At 41.8% G+C, this 27,282-nt stretch overlaps 2 protein-coding genes across 2 annotated transcripts; one reads left to right on the top strand and one right to left on the bottom strand.

Annotated features, from left to right (window-relative positions):
• The first annotated feature begins 1,604 nt into the window (after positions 1–1,604).
• Positions 1,605–5,697, top strand: LOC119286313 (signal recognition particle 54 kDa protein, chloroplastic-like). Its single transcript, XM_037565689.1, has 15 exons — positions 1,605–1,798; positions 1,889–1,994; positions 2,076–2,143; positions 2,234–2,335; positions 2,704–2,856; positions 2,946–3,023; positions 3,207–3,332; positions 3,439–3,541; positions 3,868–3,968; positions 4,385–4,522; positions 4,602–4,745; positions 4,830–4,905; positions 4,999–5,084; positions 5,189–5,317; positions 5,412–5,697. Exons 1-15 carry the CDS (start codon positions 1,637–1,639, stop codon positions 5,502–5,504), a joined length of 1,665 nt encoding a protein of 554 aa, XP_037421586.1. The 5' UTR covers positions 1,605–1,636; the 3' UTR covers positions 5,505–5,697.
• A 1,405-nt stretch (positions 5,698–7,102) lies between these two features.
• LOC119286312 (signal recognition particle 54 kDa protein, chloroplastic-like) lies at positions 7,103–13,360 on the bottom strand. Its single transcript, XM_037565688.1, has 15 exons — positions 13,139–13,360; positions 12,922–13,024; positions 12,468–12,535; positions 12,273–12,374; positions 11,897–12,049; positions 11,738–11,815; positions 11,450–11,575; positions 10,123–10,225; positions 9,636–9,736; positions 9,046–9,183; positions 8,810–8,953; positions 8,593–8,668; positions 7,823–7,908; positions 7,609–7,734; positions 7,103–7,506 (listed from the first exon to the last, which is right to left on the bottom strand). Exons 1-15 carry the CDS (start codon positions 13,307–13,309, stop codon positions 7,420–7,422), a joined length of 1,662 nt encoding a protein of 553 aa, XP_037421585.1. The 5' UTR covers positions 13,310–13,360; the 3' UTR covers positions 7,103–7,419.
• Positions 13,361–27,282: the final 13,922 nt, after the last annotated feature.

The following is a 27,282-nucleotide window of genomic DNA, read 5'->3' as shown; positions in this document are numbered from 1 at the left end:
TAGGACCGCCTCAATGTTAGAGATGAGTGCTAGTCGTATTCCCTCGAGGAAAGCGGAGGCCCTCACGAAAAGATCAAAGAAAATGAAAAGCATGGCCGCCTCTACCTAGAGCAAAGAAGCTTTGCCAGTCTTATCACCGGATTCACCATAATCCAATTCTGAGTCTGAGCTCATCTGCACTCGGTCAAGAAACGATTCATAAAAATTCAAAAAAAAATCCAAAATTTTTATGGAAGGTAGATAGTTTGATGTGTGAGGTACGCTCTAAATTTTAGAGCATTTGGTCATTTGAGTAGCTCTCACCAAAAAAGACAAATTGGGTCAAGACAGTATATGAATAGTACACTATTTAACAGACCTCAAATTTGTCTTTTTTGCCGAGAACTACTCAGATGTCCAAATGAATTAAAATTTTGGGCGGACATCACACAGCAAATTATCTACCATCCCCAAAAAATTGGAATTTTTTGAATTTTGCTAGTATTTGTTTTGATTTTTTTACTCAGCGCAGGTGCAGATAATCCTGGGAGCCAAAACGCCTCACATGTCCGTGCTCTAACTCTGGTCCCATCATGCATCTACATGTACATGCTCTAACTCTGGTCCCACCATACATCTATCTCATGTACGTGGTCTAACTCTGGTCCCATAATGCATCTACATGTACGTGCTCTAACTCTGGTCCCACCATACATCTATCACATGTACATGCTCTAACTGCAAACATCCGGTCGTACACTTCATTTACTACTCACGCGGTAACATTTCTTCCTCGACGCACTAAACTCAGGCCACAATAATTCATTAGCAGTTTAGTACTACATAGTTCTGTCACTAATAAACTAACACTGGATGCCCTATACACCCCATAAGAGATCAGAGTCATCTAAAAGAAGAACAATACTTGGATCGATATGCCTTAATAGATAACAGGGTTGAGAACTTACCGTGTTTGGTTTATCTGGGAGACAAATCCGCTCAAAGGAGCTTAACTCGTGTTTGTGTAAGCACCAGCTTCTCACTTAACGGGTTTTACTTTTAAAAGAAAATTATCTAACATAAATTATTCATCTCCATCTAACAACAATGTGGTATAAATTGCTATATTTATAACTGGCACCCGCATTTTTTTACATGCAAACGCAGGTGACATTTATTGAGAATATTGACTCTACATGCAGAGGACAGGAGTCACAGTGTATCATCGAGTATTTGATATGCATCTGTAACTAGTAAATTCATTGTGCCTTTAATGCAGCCATGCCATCGCAGGAACTCAATGACACAAATATTAGGGTGCGGCGTCGCCTAGAGCCATTTGTCCGCCTCCAGCTAAGTTCTCTTTATTATCTTTATTTAGATTAGATATTGGTAGACATGTTTGGCTTGTGGAGAAACAGTTTCTATGAACCTTCTTGAGCAATAAAAACTACTCCCTCCGTCCCATAATAAAAGAACGTTTTTGACACTAGTACATTGTTTTCTTAAAAAATTCTATTATAACTCTTTTATAAGATGGAAAAACGTTGTTAAAATTAAAATAAACTGAGGCCCACCTGCAGCCTCCAGAACCCGGGCAAACCAAAATGGCCACCTCTCCTCTTATCCTCCTCGGCGGTTCCCTCGCTCCCCGGAAATGAAGGCCACCACTATACTCACGCTCTCCTCGTCCCCTGCCGCCGCGGCCCGCCGCTCGCCGGCGAGGGCGACCATCTCCGACCCCCACCTCCGGCAGTACCCCGTCCGCACTTCCCGCCTCCGCGTTGCCCAGAGCCTGGCCTCACGTCCCCTATCCTCGGTCCGCCCCGCTTTCTTGGTTCTTCTAACGGAATCGTAAATGGTCGCGTTATTGTTTGTTTCGCTCACCTTCTCTCTGTTGGGAATTCAGGGTTGGAGGCGGCGCCGGAGGGGGAGCGGGCTGGTGGTGCGGGCAGAGACGTTCGGGCAGCTCACCACCGGGCTCGATTCCGCGTGGAACAAGCTGCGTGGCGTCGGTGAGTGACCACTAGCTCTCTCCCAGCGTACTGCAGTGTACAGAAACAGATTTGATGGTTGCAATGCTCTTGTGATTTAAGATGTGCTGACGAAGGAAACCATTGTGGAGCCGATGCGGGACATCAGAAGAGCACTTCTGGAAGCAGATGTAGGTGTAGTTTTGCGTCAGTGTTCATTTCTGTCTTTGAACATGAGCACTTCGTGTAATGCTGTTACTTTTGCTCTCTGCACTCTGCAGGTTAGTTTGCCGGTCGTCAGACGGTTCGTGTCGTCTGTGAGCGAGAAGGCTTTAGGTTCAGATGTTATCCGAGGAATCCGACCAGAGCAGCAATTAGTCAAGGTATTTTGTGTGTTCGTCTGGCAAAGCATTATGTTGTCTACACTAGTAAACGCATGCTGGATACTTTGTAACTAAAAAACTGAAAAGGTATGTCACGCGATGCCGTTAAGGAATTAAATGAACCAACGGAGTTCGTTTGCAATAATGATTTCATATATTTGACTTTGCTTCTATCTACAGTTAAGTAACTGCATAATTTCTCAACTGAAAGGTTCTTTCCTCTCCTGAGGGATAAAGGAACACACTAGCATGTAAAATGCTGTAACACGCTTAAAGAATTTCACTATAATGAGAATGGGACGATAGTATCTTATGCTTCATTGATATGGTGAGTTCTTTTCAAACTAACTTATTAATCGGTTTGCTAGATTGTGCATGATGAACTTGTTCAACTGATGGGTGGAGAGGTATCAGACTTGGTGTTCGCAAAAACTGGCCCAACGGTCATCCTACTGGCAGGTCTGCAAGGTGTTGGGAAGACTACTGTTTGTGCAAAACTTGCATTCTATCTGAAGAAACTGGTGCTTTCCTTGGCCTTTATTTTTGACAATCTTAATAGGGCGTCAATACACGATAACCTGTAGATACTTATACCAGAGTTAGGTTACAGGGGAAGAGTTGTATGCTGGTCGCTGCAGATGTTTACAGGCCTGCTGCCATTGATCAACTCACTGTACTGGGTGAACAGGTACTTCTTTGATGAACTTACCTTTTATGTAAGATGTCTGTGTACAGCTGCAACACTTAACTGCTTATGAAATCAATGTACGTTTGGGTTGTTTCGAAACTGAAAGGTTAAAGCTACCAAGTTGCATTTGCTTTCTGAATGCAATACTACAGTTTGGGCCTGGCTAAAAAAGGGCATTCACAGGTGGGTGTGCCAGTTTACTCGGAAGGAACCACGGCCAAACCTGCAGAAATAACCAAGAATGCCGTGGAAGAGGCGAAAAGAAATAATATTGATGCGATCGTAGTGGATACTGCTGGCAGACTGCAGGTCAGACTTCTCTGTATTTCCTTTACATTTTCAGTTTACTTATCGTAAACTACTGCCTGATAGAACTGTCACCATTGGTGGTACCTGATCATCTTTCTGACATCAGATTGATAAAACAATGATGGTTGAATTGAAAGAAGTAAAGAAGGCAGTTAATCCTACAGAGATTTTGCTTGTTGTTGATGCCATGACTGGCCAGGAAGCTGCAGGTATCTGTCTGTTTCTTCTTGTTACTATTCCAGTGTCATTCATAAACATTTAGGAAATCAGCTACAGGTCTGAAATTTGACTATCTGACAAATTCTATAATACTGTTGTTGTTCCTAATGTGTTCATAGAGCCGGAAGTTTTCTGCTAATTCTATATAATTTTGGATGCTTTAAAGTGCACTTTCCTTCAAAGCATCTGGCTTTAAAGAGCACTTTCAACTCTAATGCTGCACAAAATAATGTTTTCATAGTTGTTACACTTTTTCCTTTTTTTTGTGCAGCATTAGAGTTGTAACAACTTACACTACTTCCTTTATTTTGTGCAGCATTGGTCACAACCTTCAATATTGAAATTGGTATATCCGGTGCTATATTGACTAAATTGGATGGTGATTCCAGGGGTGGAGCAGCACTTAGTGTTAAAGAGGTTATACTTGCCAGAAACTTTTCTCGCCATCATATACGCAAATGTTTAGGATCTCCCACATCATGCTTTTACTACAAGTTGATATTTGGAGCGGATCATTGTCTATATATATTGGCCCGAGCTGTGAATTCCTTTTGAAATAGACTTATTGGTTTAATGGATTTGCCTGCTCCTTTCACTAATTGTCCTAACTTTTGCTCTGTGTGCATTAGAGTTCCACTGTATATATTATCTTCTTCACTTGTATGTTGAGAAATATCTATATTTTATCACCAGACTGCCTATTTGCAAACATATTTCACCCAATCCGAAAACCTTAGTAATACATGTGAGGTGCAAGTATGATAAAAAAAATCCCCTTTCTTCTGCTGGTATATGTAACGCCATCACTACCTATCACTTAATCCTCTATGCAGGTGTCTGGAAAGCCCATCAAATTTGTAGGGCGAGGGGAGCGAATGGAGGACCTTGAGCTTTTCTATCCCGACCGCATGGCACAACGTGTTTTGGGAATGGGAGATGTCCTTTCATTTGTTGAAAAAGCACAAGAAGTCGTAAGTAGTTTCCTGTAAGACTGCTCTTCTGGTCTTGTCTGAAGCAATATTTTGATGGTTTCTATATGCTGCAAAATAGGTTCGCCAAGAGGATACCATGTTACTGCAGAAGAAGATCATGAGTGCGAAATTTGACTTCAATGACTTTTTAAAGCAGACACAAAATGTTGCCAAAATGGGATCCATGAGCCGTGTAATCGGAATGATTCCAGGCATGAACAAGGTACATGAACCTGTGGGATTGATTCATTCCTTCAAACTGATGAAATAATTGCCAGAGCATGACAACACTTCTCGTTCTAAATAGGTTACTCCTGCACAAATCCGGGAAGCTGAGAAAAGACTTGCATTCGTAGAGTCGATGATCAATGCAATGACAGCCGGTACATTCCTCCTGAACTACCGCTAAACATATGAAGATTGTAGTAATGGTGATGGCTCCTTATGTCCTTGCATTTAACCCTTACACTTTGCAGAGGAAAGGGAAAAACCCGAGTTACTGGCCGAATCACGCGAGAGGAGGATTAGGGTAGCAGAGGAGTCTGATAAGACAGAACAAGAGGTTCGGTCCTACTGTTATCATCGTATCACAATGTTTCACTTATTCAGCATATTTGGCATTCCCCTACATGGAGCTAATCAGGCACTGCCATTTTCCACTATCAGGTGAGCCAACTGGTCGCGCAGCTCTTCCAAATGCGCGCGCAGATGAAGAAATTGATGGGTATGATGCAAGGGCAAGAAGCAATTGCAGGAATGGGAGATCTCATGGACTCGCTCAATGCTGACGAGAAGGTAAGGACGACACCTCTGGCAGTGTGAATGAGGTTTCCTCCTGTCAATTTTCTTCCCTGGAAAACTTACAGTTGCGTGGATTGTTATCGTTCAGGCACCTCCTGGCACCGCACGGCGGAGGAGACGGCGGAGCGAGCCGCCGCGGCAGAGGGAGCTGGATGCAGTGGGTGGCGCCAGTAGGCCTTGAGTTGATGTGCACTGGAGCTGGAATTTTTCACTGGAAGAGTTGTGGATTGGCATGTAGGTACGGGTCCTGCTGCATGGTGTAATATTTCCTGTACATTTTGGCATGCCGAGTTTAAGGTTAATGGGAAATGTGTTTAGTGGACGGAACATGCATTTTGAGAGTGGAGGGAATTAATTACATGTCTTAATATAAATACATGATTAGGTTTTAAAAACATATTCGAAATGAAAACATTAAGCCTGCCAAGACTTCTTTTTTGGAAAAGACACAACAGACGACGGCGACGATGACAACAACAATGACAAAGCTTTTAGAGTTGAAACTCGTAAGATCTCAAAACCAACTTACAGTTCTCAAAATCAACAAAGCCTTTAGACCTTCCATGTACCTTGAAAAGACGCAAACCTATTATAAAATTTCATCCAAAGTACAAAGCATTCCAAATACAATAATAATTACATTGAGGTGCCCGAACCACTGAACAACCACTACCAGCGAAGACAATAAAAAAATGCATCGAGGTCCTCGGAACACCAAACAACCACTATCGGCAAACACAATAAAAGTTACATCGATGTATCTGGACCACCGCACAATGACTACCACTGCCATAACGTCGTCGTCATTGAACTCTTGAATCAATTTGAAATGCCTAACACCATATCTCGCCGTTGTGCACGTGCTGCGAGAAACTCTAACCTCGTAGCTCTAAGGAGACCACAGGAATCTACGCCGAGGCTCTGTCAACTCGGGAAAGAAGAAGAGAAAAATGTTCTACCGCCGACCACGAAGATGTTGGCCACACAATAAAGGGTGTTTTTATTGACTCATAATATAGCATCAAGGGATAATTAGCAACACCCAGCCCCTGCATAGTCTGAATGCACACAACCAACACAAGCATACACACACACACACACATACAAACGGCCTCACCAGCAAAGAGCCAAGTCATACTAGACCAAAACTATGCCTAGGCGGAGAGAAAAAAAACACAGCGATTAAAGATGTACATCAACAACCATCAGCTCCAACTATCTCATGATAACACACGGATTATAAAAGCGGTTCTTCAAAAGGAACACCTCCAAGAAGGGACACACCAGTGGCATTGTCGCCGGATCCTACACCCAAAGGTCATACCATGGATTTTGACCCTGGAGATCAAGTCTAAGCAAACCCCGCTCAATGCCTTCACCAGGTAGGCCAGACCTAGGGTTTTCACCCAAAGCTCAAGACTGAGTACTCAAAATGCACCACCCGATCGAATTCATCTTGCATTATCTTGAAGAACTCTAGGTTTCATATAGCATCTCACAGGTGCCCAATTCCATGCATGCTATTGTTGTTTAATTAATTTCTGTATGCAAAAACCAGAACATGTCTTGTACTCTATCCATTACCACACGACAATGCGCAGATATTGTCTATTCCATCCGTTCCTAAATATAAATATAAGTCTTTTAGAGATTCCACTATAAAGACTATATTTGAATGTTTATAGACGTCTTTTAGAGTACAGATTCACTCATTTTGCTTCAGATGTAGTCTATAGTGGAATCTCTAGAAAGACATATATTTAGAAACAGAGGGAGTAGTTACAAATCGTTTGGGCTACACAATAAAGCAACGACAGACAATACAGATGTGTAACAACAATGGACCTTCCGGTTAGCTATTCTGTTCTCAATGATAATCATCAAGACTGAAGGGGAAAAAAGCAAGCCATGCATTTTTTGAAGATCACAGAAATACTCACTCCCGGTTCATTGGAACTTACACAGCAAATATACATCTGATACTCAGAGCAAGGCCGTATACACGTATGTTGTCACTATTTGCAAGCTGCGGCTAGAGATCTCAAATATGTCCGTACTGGGCTCAACTAGCAGTGACCCCCATGGCCAGCCATGTCTCACCGGCGGTAACCGCGCATCGAGTCTAGGTCCCGCTGCCTCAGGTTGCCGTACTTCCTCCTGCGCTTACCAGTAGCCATTGCAGCCTGAATGATCACAGTTGCGCAAAGTATTAAAACTCATATACAAGACACAATAACAACACATGTAATATGCCCCTGGTCTGTTGACCCGGGTGGTGCCTTGACCTGTTCTTCGGCTTTGATGGACTCCGCGAGATTTTCCATGTCGGGTGTATCTTTTCCTTGCATGCCAGCCATCATCTTCTGCATTCGAGTGCGCATTTGGAAAAGCTGCGATACTAGTTGGCTCACCTGATAGCAAGAAAATGTTCAGTTCAGCTCCATGAGGTTCCGTGGTTTATATGCTACTAGACAAATGACGATGAAATGACAACGGAACCTGCTGTTCTGTCTTTCCAGCATCCTTGGCCACTCTTCTCCTCCTCTCGCGTGACTCAGCAAGTAACTCTGGTCTTTCCCTTTCATCTGAACATAGTCAGGATAATTAGTGCTGGGCAAATGTTCATGACAACACTCCGTCGAAATTATGCTACAAAAAATTAGGACTGGTACGTCTTTTGGTCGATGAACTTGGCACGCACAACTGGCATTGTCCCAGCTATGGAACTGCAAAATGTTTATTTTGATGGCGGCCCTCAATTCTGACCTCACCAAGTTATATGCCACATGAATGATTCCCTCGTCAGACTAGTTTTTTCTTTTGAAACGCATAGACATTTCATGAAATATTAAAAGAAGGAAAACCATGTTTGTTTTCTAAAGCAGGATAATTTCAAACTACAGCAACTTAAGATACTACCTGTGGACATCAGAACACCAACCAAACAAATAGTTGATTGCCAATGAGCTTCAGTCTGTCTATTCACATCATTTCATATTTTGTACAAAGGAAGTACGAACTACTGGCAAACTACTGAATTCACAGATCAATATCAGAATTGATCCCAACCTGTTATTAAATGCTTACACATTTTTTGCAAAAAGGAGGATTACCCCCGGCCTCTGCATCAAGCGATGCACACAACCAATTAAAGGCTTACACATAATATGTAAGAAAATACAAAGCACTTTCCCTAATATAGCAAGTGTTTGGAAAGAACATGCAAGGCCATATCTTCATGATGTGAACTGAGTGTAGATTATACATACCAGCAGTCATCACATTGATCATTGACTCCATAAACTTAACATTTTTCTCAGCTTCACGGATTTGTGCTGGAGTAACCTACTCAAAACGCGGCAAGAGTTGTGGTCTTAATAAGTAATAACATAAAATTTATATCTTGAACATAAGGGGCAAAAAGTCAATTCAGAAGACTGGTTCCAAGGAAATGTAATAAATTAGGTACAGAATTCATATCCGCACCTTGTTCATGCCTGGAATCATGCCAATTATACGACTGAACGAACCCATCTGCGCAATAGCTTTTGTTTGCTTCAAGAAATCATTGAAGTTAAACTTTGCGCTCATAATCTTCTTCTGTAATTCCTCAGCATCTTCTTGATTCATCTACTTGCAGCAGTATGTTACACCATATAAATATGACATTATTGTTTAATGAAAGACACAAGGAAAATTGCATTTCACAGAAAGATACTTACCACTTGCTGTGCTTGCTCAACAAATGAAAGTACATCTCCCATTCCCAAGATACGTTGCGCCATACGATCTGGATAGAAAGGCTCAAGATCCTCAACACGTTCTCCTCGGCCTATGAACTTGATGGGCTTTCCAGACACCTGCAGAGTTCTTCATTGTCATATTTTTCATATGCATGCTAACAAAAGGAACAAAGACAGAAGGCTTGCTAATATAGCCATAACACACGTAAACACTGAACATTTATTATTTAACCTTGCGCAATCGTGTACTTTTCTGTTATACTGTACAAAATTGACGATGAAAAACCTATACAGGAGGAAAAGGTAAATCCTGAGAATAAGTAAAATAAACTTATGTAACCCCTCCGTGACATACATTATTTCATTGAATTTATGGGCATATCAACTCTTGTGTCATAATGCCTTTTTGCCAGTTATTGAGAATTGAGAAGTCTAGAAAGATCAAATAAAACCAAAATGTATGGACACAAATAGTGCCTTCTATGCACTAGAAATCAGTAGTTCGTTTAGACAGAACTATGAATCTGGATGGTCACACCAAATGGACAAAGTTTTGCAAGTTGAGAGACCTCTTTGATACTTAGTGCTGCCCCACCTCTGGAGTCACCATCCAGTTTTGTCAGTATAGCACCAGTTATACCAATTTCAACATTGAAGGCGCCGACCAATGCTGATAAAAAAATCAGCAAGGGTAAGTAACAGTGCGACTCTAGCAGATGATGAAGAGTTTCAGAATAACAAGTCCTGCTACTACAGGGAGCGTGCTCCTGCTCCTTTGAAAAGAACACAATAAATTGTAAGGAAAACTGAACGGAGACAATTGGACCAAACATAGCTCTTATATGCATGTAGATGAACATGACTAATATGGGACCCCCAAATCCAAATACACGGCATGTATACATTAATATGTGCTGCAATAGTCAAAGTTGAAAATGCAAATTTCCTTTTCTGCATGCCAAGCAGTGCATTAGGTAAGTTACTTACACCCGACCAAGTATAAAATGATGAGTCTAGAGCCCTAAACTACTCATAGAACAACAAGCAACAACAAACCTGCAGCTTCTTGGCCAGTCATAGCATCAACCACAAGAAGAATTTCTGTAGGCTTCACTGCCTTCTTTACTTCTTTCAACTCATTCATCATAGCTTTATCTACCTAATGATAGAAAGATTAGCTAGTATCGGTTGTGCTTGGTAAACACAGTTGAAGTAACAGAAAGACACACTAGCTCCTCCATTTAAAGCTAAATAGAGTACCTATCAAAAAGTATCATATCTCATTTTTCACACCAACTCGTCTCATAACAGATTACCTTTACATTTAAGTTTAAATATACTATACTAGAATGAACATTTTTTGTTGAAGCACTAGACTGAGTTTAAAACAAACATATACATTTAATCCAAAATAAACATTTTAAACAGATTTTGACCTTTTACAGACTTAAAAATTACTAGTAAGAACTAGTGCAGTTTCATCATATATCTAAAATTCCATACTTTGGCATGATTATGATCTGGTGCCCAAGATCTGTGTACGATAGGGCCAGTTCTTTTGTGGCTTCTACCAGCTTATGGCAGAAATAAGCTAGAAGCCCAAAAGAACTCGTTTTGAGAAGCTGGCTCAACTTATTTCCACCGCTAGTTTCTTCACGATGGAAAAAAGCTGGGGGTAGAGTAGCTTCCCGCAGCTTATGACTTAAAACTGAAGGGGTATACCAAAATGGCACTGTTGTTCGCTCAAATTACAAAGGAAATACCCCTCCCAGGTCCCAGCCCGCGTCACCCGACCCGACCCCCCGCAGAAAGGAAACCCGTCGCCTCGCTCGATCCCCTCTCGCTCTCGCACGCCGCCGCCGGTCCCTGGGCTCCTCGTCGCGGCTAGCTCCGGCCACATGGAAGGTGAGTAGGAGCCCATCTTCCGCCGCTTCTCTGTCCTCTGGCGCGGCTCCTCCCTCGCAACAGCTCCTGGTCGGTCCGGCCAGGGCACCACTCCGGCGGACGGCGCCCCACTCCGGAGCACCGAGGCGCGTCGCAGCTGGCCGGGAGCCCGAGCCAGAGCAGCCGTCGCCAAGGCCCTGGTTGTGCGCCCCCGCTGTTCCCCTTCCATACTATTCAAGGGTATTACAGACTATTCACCTGACAGATGAGGAAATAAGCTAAATGAAAGGAAGTGAAAAGAACTGGATAGCTTATTTTCATGGGCTTATTTCCACAACAGCTTATCTGTGACTTATTTCTAGAGTAGCTTATTTCCACAGCGGCACTCAAAAGAACTGGCCCTAAGTCAGCTGGTTAAAACTGGTACAGGACTGACGTACAGTTTTTTAGAACCATGATTGTAGCAAACCGAGGAACATAATTAGATGATAAGAGTTACCTGCAATCTTCCAGCAGTATCCACTATAACTACATCGGTCTTCTTGCTCTTTGCTTCTTTCAAACCGCTCTTGGCAATCTCTGAAGGTTTTGCTTCCGTTCCTTCTGAGTAAACTGGTACACCAACCTATCAACATTCAAAAGTAACAGTAGTTTTAATTTCAAAATTTGGAAAGACAGATATGCATTACTGGTAGCTCTACAGTCATTTGAATCGAAGGTAGCCACAGTTATTAGCAAGAAAACGTTTCCAACTCAATAGTGAAAAGATCAATTTCATTACGTGTACCTTTTTACCCAGAATAGTGAGTTGGTCAATAGCAGCAGGCCTGTAAACATCTGCCGCAACCAGCATACAACTCTTCCCCTGTAACCTGAGTCTGGTTTATAAGCACTGATGGCCTGGGCTCTTAGGAAAATGCTTAAAGAAGAAAGCTCAGGAATGCACCATCTTTTTCAGATAGAAGGCAAGCTTAGCACAGACGGTAGTTTTCCCAACACCTTGCAGACCTGCCAATAGGATAACCGTTGGGCCAGTTTTTGCGAATACTAAATCTGACACCTCTCCACCCATCAGTTGTACAAGTTCATCATTTACAACCTACATCATTTAACTCTTGTTAGTCCTCTAGAGCTAGAAGTACATATAGTATTACATTGGGAAGACCACATTCAGTTAGTCCAAAATAATCAATGAATTCCTCAATTAAGGTCACTTGTGTGCACAATATTATGCACCCGTCAATAATGGCTGTGCAAACTACACATAGAAAATTTGTCACATGCAATTTATAATTTTCTAGGATCCTCGGATCTGAGTATACCTTCACTAACTGCTGCTCAGGTTGGACACCCCGGATCACATCAGTGCCTATAGCCTTTTCAGTAACAGACTCGATAAAACTTCTTGCTACTGGCACACTCACCTGCAAAGTAGGGTGCGCATTAGATTGTGAAGACAAAAAAAATAGAAATATAGCTCCACAAGAAAGCCATGTACTGAAAGAGATGAGACATACATCTGCCTCCAAAAGTGCTCTTCTAATATCCCGCATCGGTTCAGCGATATTCTCCTTTGTCAGTCGATCTTGAACCACAAAAGGCATTTCCCTCATTATTTACAACCATGATTTATAGCAAAACTACAGAGGGTGCAGTCAGCGTTGCTGATCAAGCATAAAAAATGCATACTGCATTGAATCATTTGGACAAAACGATCCACACATTACAAAGTTACGCAAAAAAAAAGTTATCACTTCATAGATAGCCAATCTAGAACTTCACAGTTGCATATAAGACTCTGTCAACCTGATACACGATTTGACACATCACACATATTTTTGGGAGGAGAACTGAGTGTGACTCTGTTCAACACATTGCAACCAGAGCATTACGTATGACAGCAACAAAATCCACACATGAGGCGAGAAGCAAACGTGTAGTGTATGGGTAAACTATCAGAAGCGAACTCACCGACGCCTCGCAGCTTGTTCCACGCGGACTCCAGCCCGGTGGTGAGCTGCCCGAACATCTCCGCCCTCACAACCATCCCGCTTCTCCTCCTCCTCCTGCATCCCTGAGGGCGTCCCAAACCGTAACAAGGTAAGAAAACCGTCCGGTCAAAAAGAGATAAGGTCGAGATCGGTCTCGGAGGGAAGAAGCTAGGAAGTTGCAGATGCTCGGAGCGAACCGGGAACGGGGAAGAGAGGGCGCGGAAGGCAGCGGGACCTTGGGCCCCGCGGAGGTGGAATGAGAGAGTGGGCACGCGGCGGAGGTGAAGGGAGGCCACGGTGGGCCTGGCCGGCGAGCGGCGGGCGCCGGCGGGAGACGAAGAGAGCGTGAGTGTGGCAGTGGCCTCCATTGGAGAGAGAGGGCGGAGCGTTCTGCGGAGGCGAGGCGAGCCAAGCAACGAGGAGGATAAGAGGAAGTTGCTCTAACTGGGCCTTTCTGGGAAAAAATGCTGACCATGATAGCCCATGAAACGGCCCCGTCATCAAGTCGAGGGCCGTAGCCGCCGATAGGGGGATTCTAAAAAAAAAGGTCGATAGGGATAATTCTCAAAAGAAAAAAAAAACACAATAGTGGTGGAGGGGAAATATCAAGTGCTCAGTGCTTCTGCTTCCCATGCTGCCCGATTTTAAAACTTTAATTTTAAATGTTTAAAATATTCTGTAAAAAATATGAATGTTCACAAGGAATGTGACTACAACCCCTAAAAGATCCAGGTCAAAAATCAAAATGTACATCGAGAAACAAAAAAGACAAATTCAGATGTGAATAGTGTCAAATGTTGTTTTTTGTCTTTTTATAACACTATTCATACTAGATTTCATATTTTTGTTTCTCAATGTTCATTTAGAGTTTGGACCTGGAATTTTAGGAGTTGTAGTCATATTCCTTGTGAATATTCATATTTTTTTGATTTTTTTGAAACATTCAAAATTGATTTTTTTAAGTTGGAGGATTGGGAGCACCCAAGGATGAGAGCACCTAATATTTCCTCGTGGTGGACGTACAAATACAATCAATTATCCGTGAGATCAAACACTCAGGCAGCAACTTTGAAGCTCATAATTGAGCTAAATTTTCTTTATCTTTACATACTCATTGTCGCTTGTGGATGGGAGTGTGAGTGCCACATGATGTGATCATGTAAAGTACATGTGAACAGGCGAAATGACTTCCGTTATTTGCACCGTGGGTCTAGAGGCAATATAGTGATGATCTCGTGATGTCTACTACACAACCTTCTTCTTGTAGACGTTGTTGGGCCTTCAAGTGCAGAGATTTGTAGGACAGTAGCAAATTTCCCTTAAGTGAATGATCTAAGGTTTATCAATTCGTAGGAGGCGTAGGATGAAGATGGTCTCTCTCAAGCAACCCTGCAACCAAATAACAAAGAGTTTATTGTGTCCCCAACACACCCAATACAATGGTAAATTGTATAGATGCACTAGTTCGGCGAAGAGATGGTGATACAAGTGCAATATGGATGATAGATAATAGTTTTTTTGTAATCTGAAATAATAAAAATAGCAAGGTAACAAGTGATAAAAGTGAGCGTAAACGGTATTGCAATGATGGTAAACAAGGCCTAGGGTTCATACTTTCGCTAGTGTAATTTCCCTCAACAATACTAACATAATTGGATCATAAAACTATCCCTCAACATGCAACAAAGAGTCACTCCAAAGTCACTAATAGCGGAGAACGAACGAAGAGATTATGGTAGGGTACGAAACCACCTCAAAGTTATTCTTTCCAATCAATCCGTTGGGCTATTTCTATAAGTGTCACAAACAGCCCTAGAGTTCGTACTAGAATAACACCTTAAGACACAAATCAACCAAAACCCTAATGTCACCTAGATACTCCAATGTCACCTCAAGTATCCGTGGGTATGATTATACGATATGTGTCACACAATCTCAGATTCATCTATTCAACCAACACAAAGGACCTCAAAGAGTGCCCCAAAGTTTCTACCGGAGAATCACGACGAAAACGTGTGCCAACCCCTATGCATAGGTTCCTAATGTCACGAAACCCGCAAGTTGGTCACCTTAACATACATGAAGTGGCACGTGGTATCCCATTGTCACCACAGATATCCACAGCAAGACATACATCAAGTGTTCTCAAGTCTTTAAAGACTCAATCCGATAAGATTACTTCAAGGGGAAAACTCAATTCATTACAAGAGAGTATAGGGGGGAAGAAACATCATAGGATCCAAATATAATAGCAAAGCTCGCGATACATCAAGATCGTATCACCTCAAGAACACGAGAGAGAGAGAGAGAGATCAAATACATAGCTAATGGTACATACCCTCAGCCCCGAGGAAGAACTACTCCCTCCTCATCATGGAGAGCACCGGGATGATGAAGATGGCCACCGGTGAGGGTTCCCCCCTTCGGCAGGGTGCCGGAATAGGGTCCCGATTGACTTTTGGTGGCTACGGAGACTTCTGGCGGCGGAACTCCCGATCTATCTTGCGTTCTGGAAGTTTTAGGGTATATGGAGTTATATAGACAGAAGAAGCACGTCAGGGGAGCCACGGGGGCCCCACGAGGCAGGGGGCGCGCCCTAGGGGGGTGGGCGCGCCCCCCACCCTCGTGGGCAGCTCCCGTATCTTCTGACATGGGGTCCAAGTCCATCAGGTGTGTTTCCTTCCAAAAATAACTTCTCCAGTTGATTTCGTTTCGTTTTGACTCCATCTGATATTCCTTTTCTTCAAAACACTGAAATAGGCATAAAACAGTAAATCTGGGCTGGGCCTCCGGTTAATAGGTTAGTCCCGAAAGTAATATAAAAGTGGATAATAAAGCCCAACAATGCCAAAAACAGTAGATAATATAGCATGGAGCAATCAAAAATTATAGATACGTTGGAGACGTATCAAGCATCCCCAAGCTTAGTCCTGCTCGTCCTCGAGTAGGTAAATGATAAAAAAGATAATTTTTGACGTGGAATGCTAGTTGGCATAATTTTAATGTAATTCTTCTTACTTGTGATATGAATATTCAGATCCAAAAGATTCAAGACAAAAGTTCATATTGACATAGAAAATAATAATACTTCAAGCATACTAACTAAGCAATTATGTCTTCTCAAAATAACATGGCCAAAGAAAGCTATCCCTACAAAATCATATAGTCTGGCTATGCTCCATCTTCATCACACAACATATTTAAATCATGCACAACCCCGATGACAAGCCAAGCAATTGTTTCATACTTTTGATGTTCTCATACTTTTTCAATCTTCACGCAATACATGAGCGTGAGCCATGGATATAGCACTATAGGTGGAATAGAGTGGTGGTTGTGGAGAAGACAAAAAGGGAGAAGATAGTCTCACATCAACTAGGCGTATCAACGGGCTATGGAGATGCCCATCAATAGATATCAATGTGAGTGAGTAGGGATTGCCATGCAACAGATGCACTAGAGCTATAAGTATATGAAAGCTCAACAAAAGAAACTAGTGGGTGTGCATCCAACTCGCTTGCTTATGAAGACCTAGGGCAATTTGAGGAAGCCCATCATTGGAATATACAAGCCAAGTTCTATAATGAAAGATTCTCACTAGTATATGAAAATGACAACATATGAGACTCTCTATATGAAGAACATGGTGCTACTTTGAAGCACAAGTGTGGAAAAAGGATAATAGCATTGCCCCTTTTTATTTATTTTCTTTTTTTTATTTAGCCTTTCCTTTTTTATTTGGCCTTTCTTTTTTTATTTGGGACAATGCTCTATTAATGATGACCATCACGCTTTTATTTTCTTACAACTCAATAATTACAACTTGATACTTAGGACAAGATATGACTCTATATGAATGCTTCCGGCGGGGTACCGGGATGTGCAATGATGCATGAGTGACATGTATGAAAAAATTATGAACGATGGCTTTGCCACAAATACGATGTCAACTACATGATCATGCAAAGCAATATGACAATGATGAAGCGTATCATAAACGGAACGGTGGAAAGTTGCATGGCAATATATCTCGAAATGGCTATGGAAATGCCATAATAGGTAGGTATGGTGGCTGTTTTGAGGAAGGTATATGGTGGGTGTATGATACCGGCGAAAGGTGCGCAGTTTTAGAGAGGCTAGCAAAGATGGAAGGGTGAGAGTGCGTATAATCCCTGGACTCAACATTAGTCATAAAGAACTCACATACTTATTGCAAAAATCTATTAGTTATCGAAACAAAGTACTACGTGCATGCTCCTAGGGGGATAGATTGGTAGGAAAAGACCATCGCTCGTCCCCGACCGCCACTCATAAGGAAGACAATCAATAAATAAATCATGCTCCGACTTTGTCACATAACGGTTCACCATACGTGCATGCTCCGGGAATCACAAACTTCAACACAAGTATCTCTCAAATTCACAACTACTCAACTATCATGACTCTAATATCACCATCTCCATATCTGAAAACAATTATCAAGTATCAAACTTCTCTTAGTATTCAACACACTATAAGAGAATTTTATTATTCTTGAATACCTAGCATATTAGGATTTTAAGAAAATTACCATGCTATTTAAGACTCTCAAAATAATCTAAGTGAAGTATAAGAGTTCATCTATTTCTTCAAAATAAAACTACGACCATGCTCTAAAAGATATAAGTGAAGCACTAGAGCAAATGACAAACTACTCCGAAAGATTTAAGTGAAGATCAATGAGTAGTCGAATAATTATGCAACTATATGAAGACCCTCTAAAATTTAATAATTTCAGACCTTGATATTCTATTAAAACAGCAAGCAAAGCAAAATAAAATGACATTCTAAGAATGGCAAACATCATGTGAAGAAGCAAAAACTTAGGATCAACCGATACTAACCGATAATTGTTGAAGAAGAAAGGTGGGATGCCAACCGGGGCATCCCCAAGTTTAGATGCTTGAGACTTTTTGAAATATTATCTTGGGATGCCTTGGGCATTCCCAAGCTTGAGCTTTTTTGTCTCCTTAATTCCTCTCATATCACGGTCTTCCTAAATCTCAAAAGCTTCATCCACACAAAACTCAACAAGGACTCGTGAGAAAAGTTAGTATAAACCATTGCCAAAACCTTATCATACTCTACTGTAGCAAATCACTAAAATTATTATTCAACATTGCATACTAAATGCCTCTGCATATTTAATAGTCCTATCCTCAAATAGAATCATTAAAGAAGCAAACATATGCAAACAATGCAAACATAACAGCAATCTGCCTAAACAGGACAGTCTGTAAAGAATGCAGCAACATCCATACTTCGCTAGCTCCAAAAATTATGAAAGAAAATTCCCACTGTAGTAAATTTATCAGAGCTTCTTATTCAAAAGGTTTCAACATTTTATCACATTCTGACTTTTCTAGGGAATTATTGCAACAGCGTAAACTTTCTGTTTTCAAACAGCAACATGTATACTTGTAACATAGGCATAGTAAAGACTAGCAATGCCACTTTTATTGAAATAAAAGATGCAAAACATTGTTCTAAATAACAGCAAGCAAAACTAAATAAAATAAAATGATGCTCCAAGCAAAACACATATCATGTGGTGAATAAAAATATAGCTCCAAGTAAAGTTACTGATGAACGAAGACGAAAGAGGGGATGCCTTCCGGGGCATCCCCAAGCTTAGGCTCTTGGCTATCCTTGAATATTACCTTGGGGTGCCTTGGGCATCCCCAAGCTTAGGCTCTTGGCTATCCTTGAATATTACCTTGGGGTGCCTTGGGAATCCCCAAGCTTAGGCTCTTGCCACTCCCTATTCCATAGTCCATCGAATCCTTACCCAAAACTTGAAAACTTCACAACACAAAACTTAAAGTAGAAAACTCGTAAGCTCCGTTAGTATAAGAAAGTAAATCACCACTTCAAGGTACTGTAATGAACTCATTATTTATTTATATTGGTGTTAAAACTACTGTATTCCAACTTCTCTATGGTTTATAAACTATTTTACTAGCCATAGATTCATCAAAATAAGTAAACAACACACGAAAAACAGAATCTGTCAAAAACAGAACAGTCTATAGTGATCTGAATCAAACGTATACTTCTGGAACTCATAAAATTCTAAAATAAATTGCTGTACCTGAGTAATTTATCTATTAATCATCTGCAAAAAGAATTAACTAAATAGCACTCTCCAAATAAAAATGACAGCAGTTCTCGTGAGCGCTAAAGTTTCTGTTTTTTACAGCATGATCAACAAGACTTTCCTCAAGTCTTCCCAAAGGTTCTACTTGGCACAAACACTAATTAAAAGCATAAAACCACATCTAAACAGAGGCTAGATGGATTATTTATTACTAAACAGGAACAAAAATAGGAAGGAACAAAAATAAAATTGGGTTGCCTCCCAACAAGCGCTATCGTTTGACGCCCCTAACTAGGCATGATGATTTCAATGATGCTCACATGAAGGATAAGAATTGTAACATAAAGGGAGCATCATGAAGAATATTACTAGCACATTTAAGTCTAGCCCACTTCCTATTCATAGGGATTTTATGAGCAAACAACTTATGGGAACAAGAATCAACTTGCATAGGAAGGTAAAACAAGCATAACTTCAAAACTTTAAGCACATAGAGAGGAAACTTGATATTATTGCAATTCCTACAAGCATATGTTCCTCCCTCATAATAATTTTCAGTAGCATCATGAATGAATTCAACAATATAACCAGCACCTAAAGCATTCTTTTCATGATCTACAAGCATAGAAATTTTACTACTTTCCACATAAGCAAAATTCTTCTCATGAATAATAGTGGGAGCAAACTCAACAAAATAACTATCATGTGATTGAAAATTAAGATCAAGATGACAAGGTTCATTGTTATTATTATTCTTTAAAGCATACGTGTTATCACAATAATCATCATAGATAGAAGACATGCTTTCATCATAATAAATTTGCTCATCAAAACTTGAGGGATAAAAATATCATCTTCATCAAACATAGCTTCCCCAAACTTGTGGCTTTGCATATAATTAGCATCATGGATATTTAAGGAATTCATACTAACAACATTGCAATCATGCTCATCATTCAAATATTTAGTGCCAAACTTTTTATAGATTTCTTCTTCTAGCACTTGAGCACAATTTTCCTTACCATCATACTTACGAAAGATATTAAAAAGGTGAAGCGTATGAGACAAACTCAATTCCATTTTTTATAGTTTTATTTTATAAACTAAACTAGTGATAAAACAAGAAACTAAAAGACTCGATTGCAAGATCTAAAGATATACCTTCAAGCACTCACCTCCCCGGCAACGGCGCCAGAAAAGAGCTTGATGTCTACTACACAACCTTCTTCTTGTAGACGTTGTTGGGCCTCCAAGTGCAGAGGTTTGTAGGACTGTAGCAAATTTCCCTCAAGTGGATGACCTAAGGTTTATCAATCCGTAGGAGGCGTAGGATGAAGATGGTCTCTCTCAAGCAACCCTGCAACCAAATAACAAAGTGTCTCTTGTGTCCCCAACACACCCAATACAATGGTAAATTGTATAGGTGCACTAGTTCGGCGAAGAGATGGTGATACAAGTGCAATATGGATGGTAGATAATAGTTTTTGTAATCTGAAATAATAAAAACAGCAAGGTAACAAGTGAAAAAGTGAGCGTAAACGATATTGCAATGATGGTAAACAAGGCCTAGGGTTCATACTTTCGCTAGTGTAAGTTCCCTCAACAATATTAACATAATTGGATCATAAAACTATCCCTCAACATGCAACAAATAGTCACTCCAAAGTCACTAATAGCGGAGAACGAACGAAGAGAATATGGTAGGGTACGAAACCACCTCAAAGTTATTCTTTCCAATCAATCCGTTGGGCTATTTCTATAAGTGTCACAAACAGCCCTAGAGTTCGTACTAGAATAACACCTTAAGACACAAATCAACCAAAACCCTAATGTCACCTAGATACTCCAATGTCACCTCAAGTATCCGTGGGTATGATTATACGATATGCGTCACACAATCTCAGATTCATCTATTCAACCAACACAAAGGACCTCAAAGAGTGCCCCAAAGTTTCTACCGGAGAATCACGGCGAAAACGTGTGCCAACCCCTATGCATAGGTTCCCAATGTCACGAAACCCGCAAGTTGGTCACCATAACATACATGAAGTGGCACGTGGTATCCCATTGTCACCACAGATATCCACGGCAAGACATACATCAAGTGTTCTCAAGTCTTTAAAGACTCAATCCGATAAGATTACTTCAAGGGGAAAACTCAATTCATTACAAGAGAGTAGAGGGGGGAAGAAACATCATAGGATCCAAATATAATAGCAAAGCTCGCGATACATCAAGATCGTATCACCTCTGTTGGAAATATGCCCTAGAGGCAATAATAAAAGTATTATTATTATATTTCCTTGTTCATGATAATTGTCTTTTATTCATGCTATAACTGTATTATCCGGAAATCGTAATACACGTGTGAATACATAGACCACAATATGTCCCTAGTGAGCCTCTAGTTGACTAGCTCGTTGTGATCAACAGATAGTCATGGTTTCCTGGCTATGGACATTGGATGTCGTTGATAACGGGATCACATCATTAGGAGAATGATGTGATGGACAAGACCCAATCCTAAGCATATCACAAAGATCGTGTAGTTCGTTTGCTAGAGCCTTGCCAATGTCAAGTATCTCTTCCTTTGACCATGAGATCGTGTAACTCCTGGATACCGTAGGAGTGCTTTGGGTGTATCAAACGTCACAACGTAACTGGGTGACTATAAAGGTGCACTACAGGTATCTCCGAAAGTACCTATTGTTTTATGCGGATCGAGACTGGGATTTGTCACTCCGTGTAAACGGAGAGGTATCTCTGGGCCCACTCGGTAGGACATCATCATATGCGCAATGTGACCAAGGAGTTGATCACGGGATGATGTGTTACAGAACGAGTAAAGTGACTTGCCGGTAACGAGATTGAACAAGGTATTGGATACCGACGATCGAATCTCGGGCAAGTAACATACCGATAGACAAAGGGAATTGAATACGGGATCGATTGAGTCCTTGACATCGTGGTTCATCCGATGAGATCATCGTGGAACATGTGGGAGCCAACATGGGTATCCAGATCCCGCTGTTGGTTATTGACTGGAGAACGTCTCGGTCATGTCTGCATGTCTCCCGAACCCGTAGGGTCTACACACTTAAGGTTCGATGACGCTAGGGTTATAAAGGAAGCTTGTATGTGGTTACCGAATGTTGTTCGGAGTCCCGGATGAGATCCCGGACGTCACGAGGAGTTCCGGAATGGTCCGGAGGTAAAGATTTATATATAGGAAGTCCTGTTTCGGCCATCGGGACAAGTTTCGGGGTCATCGGTATTGTACCGGGACCACTGGAAGGGTCCCGGGGGCCCACCGGGTGGGGCCACCTGCCCCGGGGGGCCACATGGGCTGAAGGGGGTGCGCCTTGGCCTACATGGGCCAAGGGCACCAGCCCCAAGAGGCCCATGCGCCTAGGGAACCCTAGAGGGAAGAGTCCTCGAGGGGGAAGGCACCTCCGAGGTGCCTTGGGGAGGATGGACTCCTCCCCCCCTCTTGGCCGCACCCCTTTCTTGGAGTAGGGGGCAAGGCTGCGCCTCCCCCCTCTCCCATGCCCCTATATATAGTGGAGGGGAGGGAGGGCATCCATACCTGAGCCCTTGGCGCCTCCCTCCCTCCCGTGACACCTCCTCCTCTCCCGTAGGTGCTTGGCGAAGCCCTGCAGGATTGCCACGCTCCTCCACCACCACCACGCCGTTGTGCTGCTGTTGGATGGAGTCTTCCTCAACCTCTCCCTCTCTCCTTGCTGGATCAAGGCGTGGGAGACGTCACCGGGCTGTACGTGTGTTGAACGCGGAGGTGCCGTCCGTTCGGCACTTGATCATCGGTGATCTGAATCACGACGACTACGACTCCATCAACCCCGTTCACTTGAACGCTTCCGCTTAGCGATCTACAAGGGTATGTAGATGCACTCCCCTTTCTACTCGTTGCTGGTCTCTCCATAGATAGATCTTGGTGTTTCGTAGGAAAATTTTTGAATTTCTGCTACGTTCCCCAACAGTGGCATCATGAGCTAGGTCTATTGCGTAGATTCTTTGCACGAGTAGAACACAAAGTAGTTGTGGGCGTTGATGTTGTTCAATATGCTTACCGTTACTAGTCCAATCTTGTTTCGACGGTATTGTGGGATGAAGCGGCCCGGACCGACCTTACACGTACTCTTACGTGAGACAGGTTCCACCGATTGACATGCACTTGGTGCATAAGGTGGCTAGCGGGTGCCAGTCTCTCCCACTTTAGTCGGAACTGATTCGATGAAAAGGGTCCTTATGAAGGGTAAATAGCAATTGGCATATCACGTTGTGGTTTTGCGTAGGTAAGAAACATTCTTGCTAGAAACCCATAGCAGCCACGTAAAACATGCAAACAACAATTAGAGGACGTCTAACTTGTTTTTGCAGGGTATGCTATGTGATGTGATATGGCCAAGAAGAATGTGATGAATGATATGTGATGTATGAGATTGATCATGTTCTTGTAATAGGATTCACGACTTGCATGTCGATGAGTATGACAACCGGCAGGAGCCATAGGAGTTGTCTTTATTTTTTTTTGTATGACCTGCGTGTCATTGAAGAACGCCATGTAACTTACTTTACTTTATTGCTAAACGCGTTAGCCATAGAAGTAGAAGTAGTCGTTGGCGTGACAACTTCATGAAGACACGATGATGGAGATCATGATGATGGAGATCATGGTGTCGTGCCGGTGACGATGATGATCATGGAGCCCCGAAGATGAAGATCAAAAGGAGCAAAATGATATTGGCCATATCATGTCACTATTTGATTGCATGTGATGTTTATCATGTTTATGCATCTTGTTTGCTTAGGACGACGGTAGTAAATAAGATGATCCCTTACAAAATTTCAAGAAGTGTTCTCCCCTAACTGTGCACCGTTGCTACAGTTCGTCGCTTCTAAGCACCACGTGATGATCGGGTGTGATGGATTCTTACGTTCACATACAACGGGTGTAAGACAGTTTTACACAGCGAAAACACTTAGGGTTAACTTGACGAGCCTAGCATGTGCAGACATGGCCTCGGAACACGGAGACCAAAAGGTCGAGCATGAGTCGTATAGTAGATACGATCAACATGAAGATGTTCACCGACGTTAACTAGTCCGTCTCACGTGATGATCGGACACGGCCTAGTTGACTCGGATCATGTAATCACTTAGATGACTAGAGGGATGTCTATCTGAGTGGGAGTTCATAAGATGAACTTAATTATCCTGAACATAGTCAAAAGACCTTTTGCAAATCATGTCGTAGCTCGCGCTATAGTTCTACTGTTTAGATATGTTCCTAGAGAAAATTATAGTTGAAAGTTGATAGTAGCGATTATGCGATCAGTAGAAAGCTTATGTCCTTAATGCACCGCTCAGTATGCTGAACCCCAAACGTCGTTTGTGGATGTTGTGAACATCGGACATACACGTCTTGATAACTACGTGATAGTTCAGTTAAACGGTTTAGAGTTGAGGCACCAAAGACGTTTTCGAAACGTCGCGGAACATATGAGATGTTTCGAGGGCTGAAATTAGGATTCCAGGCTCGTGCCCACGTCAAGAGGTTTGAGACCTCCGACGATTTTCTTAGCCTGCAAACTAAGGAGAGAAGCTCAATCGTTGAGCTTGTGCTCAGATTGTCTGAGTACAACAATCACTTGAATCAAGTGGGAGTTGATCTTCCAGATGAAATAGTGATAGTTTCTCCGAAGTCATTACCACCAAGCTGCTAGAGCTTCGTGATGAACTATAACATATCAGGGATAGATATGATGATCCTTGAAATATTCGCGTTGTTTGACACCGCGAAAGTAGAAATCAAGAAGGAGCATCAATCGTTGATGGTTGATGAAACCACTAGTTTCAAGAAGGGCAAGGGAAAGAAGGGATACTTCATGAAACGGCAAATCAGCTGCTGCACCAATGAAGAAACCCGAGGTTGAACCCAAACCCGAGACTAAGTGCTTCTGTAATAAGGGGAACAACCACTGGAGCAAGATTACCCTAGATACTTGGTAGATGAGAAGGCTGGCAAGGTCGATAGAAGTATATTGGATATACATTATGTTAATGTGTACTTTACTAGTACTCCTAGTAGCACCAGGGTATTAGATACCGGTTCGATTGCTAAGTGTTAGTAACTCGAAATAAAAGCTACGGAATAAAACGGAGACTAGCTAAAGGTGAGCTGACGATATGTGTTGGAAGTGTTTCCAAGTTTGATGTGATCTAACATCGCACGCTCCCTCTACCATCAAGATTAGTATTAAACCTGAATAAGTGCTCTTGCACCTAAAGGAATGGTTTATTGAATTTTGGTCGTAGTGATACACATTTTCATGCCAAAAGATATAAGATAGTAATGATAGTACCACTTGCTTGTGGCACTGCCATGTAAGTCATATTGGTATAAAACGCATGAAGAAGCTCCATGTTGATGGATCTTTGGACTCACTCGTTTTTGAAAAGTTTGAGACATGCGAACCATGTCTATTGGTGTATATGCATGAAGAGACTCCATGCAAATGGACCGTATGAACTCACTTGATTTTGAATCACTTGAGATATGCAAATCATACCACATAGGCAAGATGACTGAAAAGCCTCGGTTTCAGTAAAATGGAACAAGATAGCAACTTGTTGGAAGTAACACATTTTGATGTGTGCGGTCCAATGAGTGCTGAGGCATGCAGTGAATATCGTTATGTTCTTACTTCACAGATGATTCGAGTAGATGTTGAGTATATTTACTTGATGAATCACGAGTCTGAATTATTGAAAGGTTCAAGTAATTTCAGTGTGAAGTTGAAAGATCGTCATGACAAGAGGATAAAAGATCTATGATATGATCATAGAGATGAATATCTGAGTTACGAGTTTTGGCACACAATTAAGACATTGTGGAAATTGTTTCACAATTAATACCGCCTGGAACACCATAGTGTGATGGTGTGTCCGAACATCATAACTGCACCCTATTGGATATGATGCATACCATGATGTCTCTTATCGAATTACCACTATCGTTCATGGGTTAGGCATTAGAGACAACCACATTCACTTTAAATAGGGCACCACGTAATTCCGTTGAGACGACACCGTTTAGAGAAACCTAAGTTGTCGTTTCTTAAAAGTTTGGGGCTGCGACGCTTATATGAAAAAGTTTCAGGTTGATAAGCTCGAACCCAAAGCGGATAAAATGCATCTTCATAGGAAACCCAAAACAGTTGGGTATACCTCCTAATTCAGATCCGAAAGCAATATGGATTGTTTCTTGAATCGGGTCCTTTCTCGAGGAAAGGTTTCTCTCGAAAGAATTGAGTGGGAGGATGGTGGAGACTTGATGAGGTTATTGAACCATCACTTCAACCAGTGTGTGGCAGGGCACAGGAAGTTGTTCCTGTGGCACCTACACCAATTGAAGTGGAAGCTTATGATATTGATCATGAAACTTCGGATCAAGTCACTACCAAACCTCGTAGGACGACAAGGACACGTACTACTTCGGAGTGGTAAGGTGATCCTGTCTTGAAGGTCATGTTGCTAGACAACAATGAACCTACGAGCTATGGAGAAGCGATGGTGGGCCCGGATTCCGATAAATGGCTCGAGGCCATAAAATCCGAGAACGGATCCATGGACTTTGGTGGACTTGCCCGATCGGCAAGCCATTAAGATAAATGGATCTTTAAGAAGAAGACGGACGTGGGTGGTAATGTCACCATCCATGAAGCTCGACTTGTGGCAAAAAGTTTTTCACAAGTTCAAGGAGTTGACTACGATGAGATTTTCTCATCCGTAGCGATGCTTAAGTCCGTCGGATTCATGTTAGCATTAGCTGTATTTATGAAATCTGGCAGATGGATATCAAAACGAGTTTCCTTACCAGTTTTCGTGAGGAAAGGTTGTATGTAATACAATCAGAAAGTTTTTGTCGATCCTAAGGATGCTAAAAGGTATGCTAGCTCCAGCGATCCTTCTAAGGACTGGAGTGAGCATCTCGGAGTTGGAATGTATGCTTTGATGATGATCAAAGATTTTGGGTTTGTACAAAGTTTATGAGAAACTTGTATTTCCAAAGAAGTGAGTGGGAGCACTATAGAATTTCTGATGAGTATATGTTGTTGACATATTGTTGATCAGAAATAACGTAGAATTTCTAGAAAGCATATAGGGTTATTTGAAAGGTGTTTT

Source organism: Triticum dicoccoides, chromosome 4A (genome assembly GCF_002162155.2).
Source record: "Triticum dicoccoides isolate Atlit2015 ecotype Zavitan chromosome 4A, WEW_v2.0, whole genome shotgun sequence".
NCBI lineage: Eukaryota > Viridiplantae > Streptophyta > Magnoliopsida > Poales > Poaceae > Triticum > Triticum dicoccoides.
This window is presented reverse-complemented; position numbering and strand designations above follow the sequence as displayed.

Coding starts and splice junctions, on each gene's coding strand:
- LOC119286313 (XM_037565689.1), top strand. CDS start 1,637: ATGAAGGCCACCACTATACTCACGCTCTCCTCGTCCCCTGCCGCCGCG. Junction 1,995..2,075: donor GAACAAGCTGCGTGGCGTCG/GTGAGTGACCAC, acceptor TTGTGATTTAAG/ATGTGCTGACGAAGGAAACC. Junction 5,318..5,411: donor CGCTCAATGCTGACGAGAAG/GTAAGGACGACA, acceptor GTTATCGTTCAG/GCACCTCCTGGCACCGCACG.
- LOC119286312 (XM_037565688.1), bottom strand. CDS start 13,309: ATGGAGGCCACTGCCACACTCACGCTCTCTTCGTCTCCCGCCGGCGCC. Junction 12,375..12,467: donor GAGCACTTTTGGAGGCAGAT/GTATGTCTCATC, acceptor CCTACTTTGCAG/GTGAGTGTGCCAGTAGCAAG. Junction 7,909..8,592: donor GATCAATGTGATGACTGCTG/GTATGTATAATC, acceptor GACTATGTTCAG/ATGAAAGGGAAAGACCAGAG.